General features: G+C 47.8%; 1 protein-coding gene across 13 annotated transcripts in view; it reads left to right on the plus strand.

Annotated features, from left to right (window-relative positions):
• The window catches only part of SGMS1 (sphingomyelin synthase 1), an 87,706-nt gene that overhangs the window by 66,675 nt on the left and 8,467 nt on the right, over positions 1-12,564 (plus strand). For all 13 annotated transcript variants that reach the window (XR_015289913.1, XR_015289914.1, XR_015289915.1 and 10 more), the window contains 2 exons: positions 8,142-8,969; positions 12,368-12,485. Coding sequence is in view for 10 of the 13 variants with exons in the window: in XM_086900022.1 (XP_086756148.1) it covers positions 8,353-8,969; positions 12,368-12,485 (735 nt within the window). In the remaining 3 variants the exon portion in view is untranslated. The remainder of the gene's footprint in view (positions 1-8,141; positions 8,970-12,367; positions 12,486-12,564) is intronic.

Here is a 12,564-nt window from a genome sequence, read left to right on the forward strand (position 1 = left end):
CAATCAAAATGGTTTGGGATTTTTTCCTTTTTCTTCCTTTTCCTGTGTTTCTGATTTTTCTAGACCAACTCTGCAATATGAGCCTTCCTTTCCTTCCTGCAGATAGATGTCCTGAAGAGACTTGATTTTTGGTACAACTCTGAGCAGGTATTGCTGGAAAGAGGAGGACTCTGTGTTCAAAAATTCAGACTATTTATACCAGCAGTAATCTTGAATATGTGTGGTGTTTAGTCTTTCAGACCAAGGAACGCTTGGTGTTACATGAAACTAAATTAATAAAGGCAAACCCAGGGATTGTTTTGTTTACCAAGAGGAATGGCATTGAAAATGTATAATGTTAATGGTGTGTCTTTTGGATGGGTTTATGAAAAGTAACAGCTGAAGTGCAGAGAACAGCATTGTGCATGAAGATCTATAGATATTCACATTTTAAACTCTGGAGGCTTGGAGTCTTTTTGATGTGGGCCTGATGTGCTGCAACTTCAGAAGTAGGATGTTTGAAATGAAATATTTATATTGCTAATGAAATATGGAAATATTATTCTAGGCTGGGAATCCTAGTGTGTAAACTTGGTTTTCTTTTGCTTTAGTTACAACCTTGGCAATGGAAGTTGGGAGGGAGCAACTGTTGTGGTCTGGCTACTGTCTCATACATGACCAGTAACAAACCCTAATATTAAAAAAATATGTCAAGTAACTGATTTAAGTCTTCAGTGAGGGTCTGTTTTCTCTGTGATTTCTGCCAGGTTTCCTTTTCCTAATCTGCATGGCTGGTTTGGCAAATTATGCTGGAGTCTGCATTTCAGAGCCACGTTACCATCAGTCACAAGACTGTTCTCAGTTTCCTTGGGCACAACTTCCCTTTCTGTTCCCATGATTTTTAAATTTTAAATTCATGCTGCCACTTAGATTCCCAGAGCTTTCCAACAAATCTGACTTTCTAATAATAAATGGCTTTTAGGTAGTCACTGGAGGTAAAGAAACCTCACAAAAACCCCAAAGCGCCTGCACTGAGTTAAAATACGGAGCATGTCACAAACGTTTAATCTCTCCTTATTTTCCTGCTTCCATCCTTCTGCCCTGCCTTGTAGGGAAAAAACCCCACACTTTTCCTGCCTTTTCAGTGTTCCATCTGTTTTCCTTTGAAGGTGTTTTGTTGTTTGTGGATCAGTCTGGGGAGGTTTGGGTAGTCTCAGGAGGAGGGGGAGCATCGCCCTGCCTTCTTCAGCACCGGATTGTCTGTGGGGTTACACGAGGACGCGGGGCTCTATTTCCAGCCCTGCCCTATCTCTGGCTGACCCAGATCCTGAGGCATCACAGGGATGTGTGTTCAGCTGTGCTGGGGACGGCAGCCAGAGCTTGCTGCTTTCTGAGCACGAGCCCACAGACACTCTGCTCCTGTCCAGATCCCACATGGGCAAGGTTTGAGCGTGGCATGGTGCCCCAGGGGCGTGGGTTGGTTTGAGGAGTGCTGGGTGGGTTGGTTGCTGCTGTAGGAAGCTGCTGAAGCATTGAAGATTCTGGTGTCTAAGCAGATTATTCATAAAAACAGAGAATGGTTTGGGTTGGAAGGATCTTAAAGCTCATCTTGTTCCACCTCCTGCCAGGGGCAGAGACGTTCTACAGCTGCTCCCAGTCCAGGCTAGCCTTGGACACTTCCAGGGATCCAGGGGCAGCCACAGCTCCTCTGGGCACCTTGTGCCAGGCCCTCCCCACCCTCATAGGGGAGATTGTTTTTTTCCTAATATCCAGTCTAAACTAGTTTTTAAAGATTTGAGATGTTCTGTTAGTATTTTCACACCGCCCTTTGCATTTGGGATGGGGAATGTGGAATTCCAATTGCAACTGTTCAAAAATAAGCCAACGGTGGTCCCACTTCCATTGCAGATGCTGAATTTTTATTAGGATTGAGACATAGGATTGTGGAATGGAGTACAAAATGGGATGGGTGCTTGGGTTACCCCTGGAATGGGCAGAAAGGTTCTGGACCTGGTGCCTGGCTCTGCCTCCCTGACTTGGGGTGACTTCACAGTCTGAAATAATTGTAACTCAAACCTGCCCTGCCCTCCTCCCCACTCCATCCTTTCCATCCCCAGATCATTGGAAGCAGGATTTCCATCCTGGGGAAATGAAAGCCCTGCTTAGCAACTGCTCCTGGGGTGAGACTGCTGGTCAGGTCAGACCTCCTCCTGAGTGTTTGCTGGTTTTCGTAACTACTGCCAAGCACCAGGAAGATGAGAGAGGAAGAAAGCTGAGGCATAGGGCTGTAAGTCAAGAATTAGGGAATTGTTTGGGTTGGAAGGGGCCTTAAAGACCATCCAGGTTCAGCTTTTGCCGTGGGCACGGACACTTTCCATTAATACCAGGATGCTCCAACCTCTGGTGGAGTCTCATGGAGGGAAATGCTCCCTGGTGATGTTCCCATCTGGAGGTGGGACCTGTTTGGTTATCCAAATGTGCTGCAAATACCTTGGGTTTTAAATCCTTCCTGCTCAACTCTGGATTTATGTTCTGAGCTGTTACAGCCATGAGTGGATTTTCATTTTTGGGCATTCTTTTTTAATTCAATTAGGATAAAAAATATATGGTAAGGGTTTCTTTTTCTTCTTGGTTATCAAGTAATTTAGAGAAAAACCAGGCTGCTCAGGGATTTATGTAGTATTCAGGCAGGGCTTTTTCTCCCTCTGAAGCTGTGTAAGTAGCTGTTCAGGGGATGTGGGCGTTGCTTTGCATTTTCATCCCAGCCTCTCTTTTCATAGTAGTAGCTCCACTTGCTCTGACTTCCAAAGGCCAATGTTTTCCAGCTGGAGCTGACCTTGGAAACTTATCTTGGAGCTCTGTGCAACTTGTGAGCCCACCTGTGCCTCAGTGTTATACTTACAGCTATTTTATATTTGTGTATATTTGCATTTCCAGCACAAACACAGCTTTACTGGACTGTTTTACACTGCCAGCAGTTTCTTGCTTGTTAGTGCTGCAGAAGGGATGATACTGGTTTGGAGGCAAGTCTGTCCTGGAGGGAGGGAAACACTGCTTGAGAGCTCGTTAGGGCTATCCAGCACTTAATTTGTGGCAGGCACTTCCCTTTCCTTGCAAATTGGTGTGCAGAGGCTCCTGTCAAGTACAGGATGTCCAGTTATTGAGGTGCTAGAGCATTATTTGCCACAATGAAATGCCTGGAGAGGAGGTGACTGTAGCAGTGACTCAGGCCCTGCTGCTGTGAACAGTTTGTTTTGAGCTCTAAAAACACAGGACAAGAGCTGCCAGCTTTTATCCAGGGCACTCGGTCTCTGTGTAACTCCTGCTCATCAGTGGGGTTGAGGAAATCACTGGTGGGCTGGGTTATAAAGCATTAAATCTTCAATCCTTACAGCAGCTGGGTTTCTCCTGCTTATTTGTGTGCACACATTATCAGTGTGTTAGTTTTCCACGGGCCAAAATACCTTTGTAAGGTACATTGTAATACAATTATTGTATCTGCCAGCTGTGCTTACAAATTTCTCTCATTTAGACCCTAATTTTTCACCGAGGGTTAGATCCTCTCAACTTTCCTGGGCTGTCTGGGAAAGATGCTGAGGTTTGCAAGTGGAACACATGCACTGCCTCTGAAAGGATTTCCTGGCTTCTGGTGACGAGTTGCTGAAATAGCTTATTATTTGACTGATTTCTATAGTGACTGTTGCCCTGGCAGCAAAGCTTAGAGAGTAAAAACACAAACATGAGAAGGGCACAATTTGATTTTGGGAGGCTTAGGTTTTCTTTGCTTTGGTTAGGTTTCAAAGTGGTTTAGGAGGAGCTCTGAGATGAACAAACAGATATGGAAGGTGTTTTTTCCCTGGTTTAGGTGGATGTGGTTTTGTCTCATCAGTGTTGATTGTGAGACTTAACAGTTTCTGCTTGCAAGGAGACCCCAGACCCGGGCCTTGTCCTTAGCATGGGAAAGATGTGGAGCTGTTGGAGCAGGTCCACAGGAGGCCTTGGAGCTGCTCCAAGGGCTGGAGCCAGCCTGGGAGAGCTGGGGGTGCTCACCTGGAGAAGAGAAGGCTCCAGGGAGAGCTCAGAGCCCCTTGCAGTGCCTAAAGGGGCTCCAGGAGAGCTGGAGAGGGACTGGGGACAAGGGATGGAGGGACAGGACACAGGGAATGGCTTCCCACTGCCAGAGGGCAGGGATAGATGGGATATTGGGAAGGAATTGTTCCCTGGGAGGGGGGGCAGGCCCTGGCACAGGGTGCCCAGAAAAGCTGTGGCTGTCTCTGGATCCCTGGAAGTGCCCAAGGCCAGGTTGGGTGGGGCTTGGAGCAGCCTGGGATAGTGGAAGGTGCCCATGGCAGGGGGTGGCACTGGATGGGCTTTAAGGTCCCTCCCAAGCCAGATCATTCCATGATTCTAAGTGTGGAGGAGTAATCAGCTGATGATTTCATGGCTGATTATCTTGTCCTTTAACCCAAAAGGTTGATGCTTCCACCTTTGCTCCTTGTGCCCAGCTGCATCTCAGGAGAACAGGTCTTGATAGGTAGGGTTGTAACAGTGCACCCCAAATACTTGTTTAACCCTCTGGGGTGGCCGTGGCCAAGGTGTTGATGGAGGTGGTGGGAATTACTCCCTGTGTTTTGAGTTAGCACTTCAGTGTTTGCTGGCAACATGGAAAAAAGATCCTGTAAACACGAGGAGGTGCAACCTGGAGCCCTTGGTGAGGTAGTTTCATCCTGCTCGCTCTTGTGTGGGTATTTTGAGGTTCTGGTTTTCCACAGCATCATTACCATGGTGCAGGTGGTATTGTTATGGTAATCACATTGTTATTTATAATTCCTTGTCGGGTTCAGGCTCCTTAATGAGGCAGCTCTGCTGCGGATGGAGGGATTTTTTTAGTCAGCCAAGCTAACCAACCTGTGGCAGAGCTGGGGAGGTTTTTGTGTGCCCCATACTTGTGGGACCACGCTGAGCCTGAGCATTGTGTATTCAGCTTGTGTGGAGAGGAGAAGACTTCTTGTGGAAGGGAGGAGGTCAGTGAGAGCTGTGAGTCCCCTGTAGTTTCTGCAAACCACACCCCATCAAGCTTTCATGGATACTCCACAGGGAATGAGGAATTTTTAATGTGACAAGCTGGAAGGTGTGAGTAAAGAAGCTTTTTTGCCTATTCCTCCCCCATTAGACAGGCTGTGAAAACAGGCTTGAATAATAAGTGGTGTTAAAAATTTTAGTTGGTTTTCCTGATTTTAACTCTTAGTGAAAACAACTCATCTCCTGTTGGACATGGCCTGTGTCCTTGGCAGAGGGTTACCTTTCCTCCTGCATCATTTACTCTGCTTTTGCAAAAGGGGCTTGATAGTGATTTAGACTGGTGGTGTGAGAGCAGCAGGTTGAGATTGCACATTTTGGAACTGATTGTAGTTTCCAGCAATATTGCCCAAACCCGCAGTTTTACTGCAAGGAACACATTTGTTGGCTTTTGTCAGGCTGCCAGGCCAGGTATCCTGGGGTCACACCAGCATTTTGGGACTCTTGTGCCAATATCCGAGTGCTATTTGCAGCTGGCAACAGATTTTTCCATCTGGAGCTCATCTTAGAACCTGCTGGCAGCTTTGCATGGAATGTAATCAGGGAATGGTTTAGGTTGGAAGAGCCCTCTAAGCTCATGGAGTCCAGTCATTCCCCCAGCACTCCCAAGGCCACCACTAACCCACATCCCCAAGTGCCACATCTACAAATGCTTTAAATCCCTCCAGGTGGGGATGGTGACTCTGCCACTGCCCTGGGCAGCCTATTCCAGGGCTGGACAACCTTTTCCATGGAGAATTTTTTCCCAGTATCCAATCTCGACCTTCCCTGACAGTGGAGATGTAATTTGAAGGTTGGCTATAAGCTCCTGAAATGTGTCTTTGGGATGCCGAGTCCTTAAAAATGCTGTCGGGGGTGGACAGGATGCTGCCCTGTCAGGTTCAGGGATTTGGGAAGTTGGGATTCAGGCACTCCAGTGTGGAAAATTGGAAAGGTTTAATTAATATTGGCCCACCTCATGGTGCCCACCTCGTGCTCAGACAGCCCCAAAGCTGGATTGTAACACAGGAGTGGGAGAGGCAGCGCTGTGGCTGTGAAACAGCGCGGGGAGCTGGGACCTGCTGCAGGCCCGGAGCTCGGCTGGGGGAGCAGCATTAAAAATAAATTACTTTGGCTTTATCAACGTTGTGAGGCACCATCCTGGGAAGCAGCAAGAAGTCTGTAAGTATTGTCTGTTGGGAATTTGTGCTGCCAGAGCCGGGATTTGAAATGAGCACGCGGAGACGGGCGGGTGGAGCTGAGCTGCTGCTCGGTCCCGGCCTTGTAGGAGCTTCTAATGTGGGTTACCATGCATAATTCAGGCCATCCTTTTTCCATGTTCAGAGCTCTGTAACTAAATACTGATTTGCTAAACACAACTTGAATAATGAAGCAATCTGTGGCTTGAAAGCCTTTCTCAGTATTGAAAGAAAGGGAAGCAAATAGAGCTGTATCCTCACTTCTGCTTTAAAACAAAACAGATATGCACAAAATAGAAGAGTCATCTTCATCCCAGCTTGCTTCGTGGATTTAAATATCTGCACATTCCTGGTGTGTCCAGTAAGTGAGAGTTGCCCTGTCTAAAGTACTGCCAGTCCTTCCATCTAAGGCTTTTTCTTTTCTCTGCCATCACAGTTCATTCCATGGAAAAACCTTGTGTTTCTTGCTGAGCTTAGAGACAACATGTCAAAAAATGAATTGATGCACAGTGTGGTCATAAGTAGGAGTAAAGCTTTGTGTCTGTTCTGAGCTCAAATCATGCCAGTAGGGTAAATTATTTTGGTTTTCCTCAGTCACAACTTTGCTCCCTTCAATGAAATGCAAACACTTGAGAGCCTGTAAGAGGCTAAAAATATTCTTACATAAAAAAGGCTTATTTGACTTTTGAAAATACAAAGTGTTTTTTTTTCCCTGTGCTGTTACCTTCTCCCTTCATGTTCATGATGCTGCAGCAGAATACACGGTCTGTGGGATGGTAGGGCTTCCACTGCTTTCCTCTCCTTGCTCTGGGGAGGAGCAGTTTTGGTTGGTTGATTGCATAAACACCCCAGACCTGAGGATTTGCTGGTGGTGGTCACTACCATTGCTGCCTTGTTCGCTTCTCGTGTCTCAGAATTTCGGGAAGAGATTCCAAGCAAGTAACTTCTGTATTGTTGTAACTTTTGTACTGGAAGCGATCAGCTTTTCTAAGCTATTTCTGCAATTCATTGAGTACAGAAATTTCTTACCTAGTTCCTCTTTAAAAAAAAATAATAAAAAATAATTCTTCTGGTTCCTTTTTTTTAAGCTGGTAGAAAACACTTCTTTGAATTGGAACAGTGTGCCCTAGAAATAGTCAAATTCACCTAACAGAGCTGCTAAATACTTGCAAACCTAATGCTTCAGTTTATTTTCAGGCTAATCTGCTTGATTATTGATTTTCCTACTGCTCTTTTGGCCCAGAGAATAGATCCTTTCTTATCTACATCAATTTTTTTAGTGTTGATGACTATATTTAGCACCTTGGAGGAGTTCTAGGGTGGGTTGGATGGGGCTTGGAGCAAGCTGGTCTAGTTGAAGGTATCCCTGCCCATGGCAGGGCTTGGAATGGGATGAGTTTTAAGGTCCCTTCCAACCCAAACCAGTCTGGGATTTTGTGATTTTATGATTTTTGCCATGCAGAGTGGAAAACAGGTTTCATATTCAACTGGTGCCACATATTGCATTAAGGTACCAGTCTGTAAGGGGTAGAAAAGGTTTCTACCACAAATAATACCAAACATTTGCTCTGTAGCTGCTTAAATCCATGGGTATGATGATTGTAAGAGGAGTTTGGGTGCTGCTCATGGACTAGAGCATTGAAATGGAAAATGTAAAAAATAGAGAGCAGGAAGGAGGCTTCCCATAGCTGCAGAGTGGTGTTAAATCTTTTAAGGAATCACCAGCCAGCTCAGGAAGGACAGTGCTGTGTGTACAAGGCTGGAGCTCAAATCTGCTCTTTTCCCTCCAGAGTCTCTTGTCCATCCCAAGCACAGCTGGTTTTGTGCAGGAATTTTGGCTTTGGCCCCAAACTGCAATGTTTGCAGTCCTAATGCCTGGTTTTGGGTTTTTCTCCTCCTCCCCAGGAAGAAGAATGCCAACACCAAGATGAAGTAGAGCGTTTCCTATGCTGGCGGCGGCGCCCACACGCTGGTGTCAGCTGGGTAGGGACAGGCTCTCGCCTCTGGCCAAACCCATTCCCGGGACAAGATGAAGCCGAGGAGGAGCTTCCCGCCGTGCTGGAGCCGCAGTGACTGCTGCCCGCTTTAAAGCCCATGTGCCACCGTCCCCGGCGAGATGAAAGAAGTGGTGCTGTGGTCACCCGAGGAGGTGACCAACTGGCTGACGGACAATGCCGTGCCGGAGTACTGTGAGCCCCTGAAGAGCTTCACCGGGCGGGACCTCATCAACCTGACGGAGGAGGATTTCAAGAAATCCCCTCTGTCCCGGGTGTCTTCCGACAGCGGCCAGCGGCTGTTGAACATGATCGAGGGGCTGAAGATGGCTCACCACATGGAGGCTCACAAGAACGGCCACACCAACGGGCACGTGCGCGCCGGCGACGCCGCGCGCCAGAACGGCTTCGGCGCCGCGCTCAAGCTCAATGGGGTCCCCAACGGGTTCAAGAAGGAGATGATCAAGATCCCCATGCCGGAGCCGGAGCGCTCGCAGTATCCCATGGAGTGGGGCAAGACTCTCCTGGCTTTTATTTATGCACTTTTTTGTTTTGTCTTCACCACGGTGACTATCTCGGTGGTTCATGAACGAGTGCCTCCCAAGGAGGTGCAGCCTCCCCTCCCAGATGCATTTTTTGATCGCTTTGATCGGGTGCAATGGGCTTTTTCTATTTGTGAAATCAACGGCATGATCCTTGTAGGACTGTGGTTTGTTCAGTGGCTGCTCTTAAAGTACAAGTAAGTAAAACCTTTTCAAAACCTGAGTGCTTCTGACAGCTTTTGGAGTACAGATGCTGGTTTGCACCCAAACAAAATGAAGTTTCTTGTGATCTTCTCATCTCAGTTTTCAAAGCTGAAATAGCACGCATTGTGAGCTGCTTGTGCAGAAGGCAGAGGTCCCAATGTTCCCTAAGGAACTGAGCAACACCGCTGCTCGTGTTTGCCTGCACGGTTAACTTGAACCTTTATCATGGGTGAAAAGCCGTGGATTGGATGAAATGATGTTTTGAACTCACTGTTTGTTCAGAGGGAGCACAACTCATGCTCTTGTGAGAGCAACTGGGAACCAGGGTCCAGTGGAAGGGCTGGAGATGTGCCAGGAGGATTTAGGTTGGAGATCAGGGAAAGGCTCTTCCCCCAGGTTCTGGGTTCTGGGGCACTGCCCAGGCTCCCCAGGGAATGGGCACAGCCTGAGGCTGCCAGAGCTCCACACAGGGTGGGATTGTTGGGGTGTCTGTGCAGGGACTGGAGCTGGATCAGTGATGCTTGTGGGTCCTTTCCAGCTCAGGATATTCCATGATTTTAAACCCAAGGGAAACAGCTCTAGAGGAGGTGGTGTGGGATTGCCCTCAAGAAGGAGGTGTTGGGTTAATAGGGCCAGGGATCCATAGGGTTCCAGAGATCAAACACCCTCTGGTGGAGCTGAGCAGAGCCTGTAGGTGAAGAAGAGCAGAATCCTTGGAGATTTTGAAGCAGTGAGATGTGGGTTGAGTTGATGGTAACATACATATTGGTGTCACTGGCAGATGTGAAGGTCCCCCCGCTACCGTGTCCCCATTTGCTTTGGGGTGTTTGGTTTTATTTATGTTATAGAATCACAAAATGTTTGGGGCTGGAAGGGACCCTAAAGATCATCCCATTCCAATCCTCTGCCATGGGAAGTCCCCTTCGGAAGGGCCTTTTCTGGTGTTAGGGGAAGATGCCAGGGTATCCCAGAGCTTGGTCAGTGATGGCACTGATCATGGAATGTTTAGAAGGCCAAAATCCCTCTTTTCTATCTGTGAGCAGAGGGATCAAGGTCTGAGAGGCTGTGGCTGAGCAGCAGAAAGAGAAGAGTAGGAGAAAGGGAAGAGAAGGAGAGGTGCTGGCAGGAACAGGAGCCCAGTGAGATTGGCTCTATCTGGAGGACCTTGTTCTTGTGGTTTTGGATGGTACACACCAAAGGGGTGGTGACTCAGTGCTACAGAAAGAGCTGAATCCCCTTTGTGGTGGGGTTATCCCCTGTCTTTTAAACCTGAATCAGGAATAGAGATGGGCCTTCCTCACTTCTGCTTCCTCACCCCTGGAGGTGTCTAAGGCCAGGCTGGATGGGGCTTGGAGCAACCTGAGATAGTGGAAGGTGTCCCTGTCTGTGGCAGGGTTGGAACTGGAAGGGCTTTAAGGTCCTTTCCAGCCCAAACATTCTGTGGTTCCACGATGCCAGTGCTGTCCATGGCATGGGATTGGGCTGGTGTCTCTCCAGAAAGCAGGAGCAGGCCTGGCTGGGCACTCTGGAGTTTCCACAGGGAGCTCAAGGAAGCTGCTGAGGCAGATTAGCTTCTCTGGGAAGCATTCCCAGATGCTGTGGGAGAAGCACAATGCCAGGATTGGCCATGTGCTTGGCTCATGGGGCTGAAGGAGCAGCGTGCTCCCTGCTGAGGTCTGCTGAGCTGGAATGGAGTTGGCTGGGCCAGGAATAAGTGTGGAGGTTGTACTTGCTGGCTGACTCTGAGTCTCACACTCACACAAATCCTCTGGAGAAACAGGAGGCTTTTTACATTTATAATTCTTAACCCACAGCTTTGCCCATGTTTACACCAGGAGAAGGGGAAAAAAATATCTGGAATACTGTGTTACAGCAGTGAGTACTCCAGTGCAAAATGTGTTTACCCTGCAAGAGTTGAATTTTTTCCTGATAAATCAAGGCATGCAAGGTGATCTAGCACTGCAAAATCATACTTCTCTGAGAGTGGAGCCCTCCAGTTTAATAACTGTGCCAAAAGCACTGAAAAATTTGAAAGATGGCCAATTTCGAGTTTTAAAGGAGCTCAGCTTGATTTTAGGAATATTGGTTTTCAAAAGTAAGCAAAATAGCAACAACTGAATGCCAGTGCCTGAAGGGAACCTCCAGGAAAGAAGGAGAGGGACTCCTGAAGGGCCTGGAGGGACAGGACACAGGGAGTGGCTTCCCACTGCAGAGGGCAGGGTTGGATGGGATATTGCGAGGGTGGGCAGGCCCTGGCACAGGGTGCCCAGAGCAGCTGTGGCTGCCCCTGGATCCCTGGAAGTGCCCAAGGCCAGGCTGGACTTTGGGGCTTGGAGCAGCCTGGGATAGTGGAAGGTGTCCCTGCCCATGGCAGGAGTGGCACTGGATGAGCTTTAAGGTCCCTTCCAATCCAGACTGTTCCTGGATTCCGTGAATGCCAGAATCTGCAGCTTGAAATGGCCATAAGTGCAAAGAACAGTGATTTAAAATGAACCGAAAGCCAGTGGCACATGAAGGGTGATTGGTGTAACTGGATTCACCCCTGGTTTCTGTAACCCTGGCAGTGATCTCACCTTAAGAATTCTCCAGAGGTTGCTCCTGTCCTTGTGGATGTGACAAGAGAGATATAATTGTCTTTCTTTGAGGTGTTTCTAGGTGTGACCCCAGTGGGCAGTTTTGGGGCTGGCTGTCCCTCGTGAGCCTGTCCTTTACCATGCTGGTTTTGCAGAAGCACCTCACAGTACCCCAAATCTGCATCTGCTCTCCTTGTGAGCATCAGCCATTGCTAATAAATATCTCTGCAGCTGTGGCTGCTGAGTGGCTTCCCTGCAAACAGCCTGTCCTGCAGCCAGAGCAGCTCTGCATTTTTATTTGGGAGCTTTCCTTGCTGATGTGAACTGCTTCCTTTATCATGCTGCTCAGGGAAGACGTGTTCTCTCACTCCTCTGGGTTATACAGGAGACCCTTTGTAATCACTAAATTGTGTGTCAGCTGAAATAAACCTTTTCATCTTAGAATGAAAATGCTGTAACTTTATCCCCTGCCTCGAATAGGAAATCAGTGACGGCCACAGCTAATGGAGGGGTGTGGGGCATGAAATCCCCTTTAATGTCTTCAGCACCAAATCTGCACAGGCTTTTGCGTCCTAATCCTTAGATTTCCTCTAATCACCTTCAAGGGCAGTGTGAGTTCAGTTGCTCCTGTGTTCCTGGCCTGGAAGGCGTGGGAATATTTGTGGAGTAGTTCAGCATTCCCAGGTGTAAGCCGATAGTGTCACGAGTTTCCAAAGCATCAGGAGAAAAGAGCTGGTGGTTTGTTTTATTTACCTTTGTGGATTTTGTTTGCCTTGAGTGACCTCCTTATTTTTGTCTGGTTTTTTTCTCCCTGCCAGGTCTATAATTAGCAGAAGATTTTTCTGTATAGTTGGCACACTATACCTGTACCGGTGTATTACCATGTATGTGACTACACTCCCAGTACCTGGAATGCATTTCAAGTGTTCTCCAAAGGTAAACTCCTTCTGGCTGCCCTGCCATGCTTTAATCTGCGTGTTTCCCCCTCATCCTGCTGTTCTCAAAACTGCTTTCA

This window comes from Cyanistes caeruleus, chromosome 8 (assembly GCF_971803275.1).
Source record: "Cyanistes caeruleus chromosome 8, bCyaCae1.hap1.1, whole genome shotgun sequence".
Classification (NCBI taxonomy): domain Eukaryota; kingdom Metazoa; phylum Chordata; class Aves; order Passeriformes; family Paridae; genus Cyanistes; species Cyanistes caeruleus.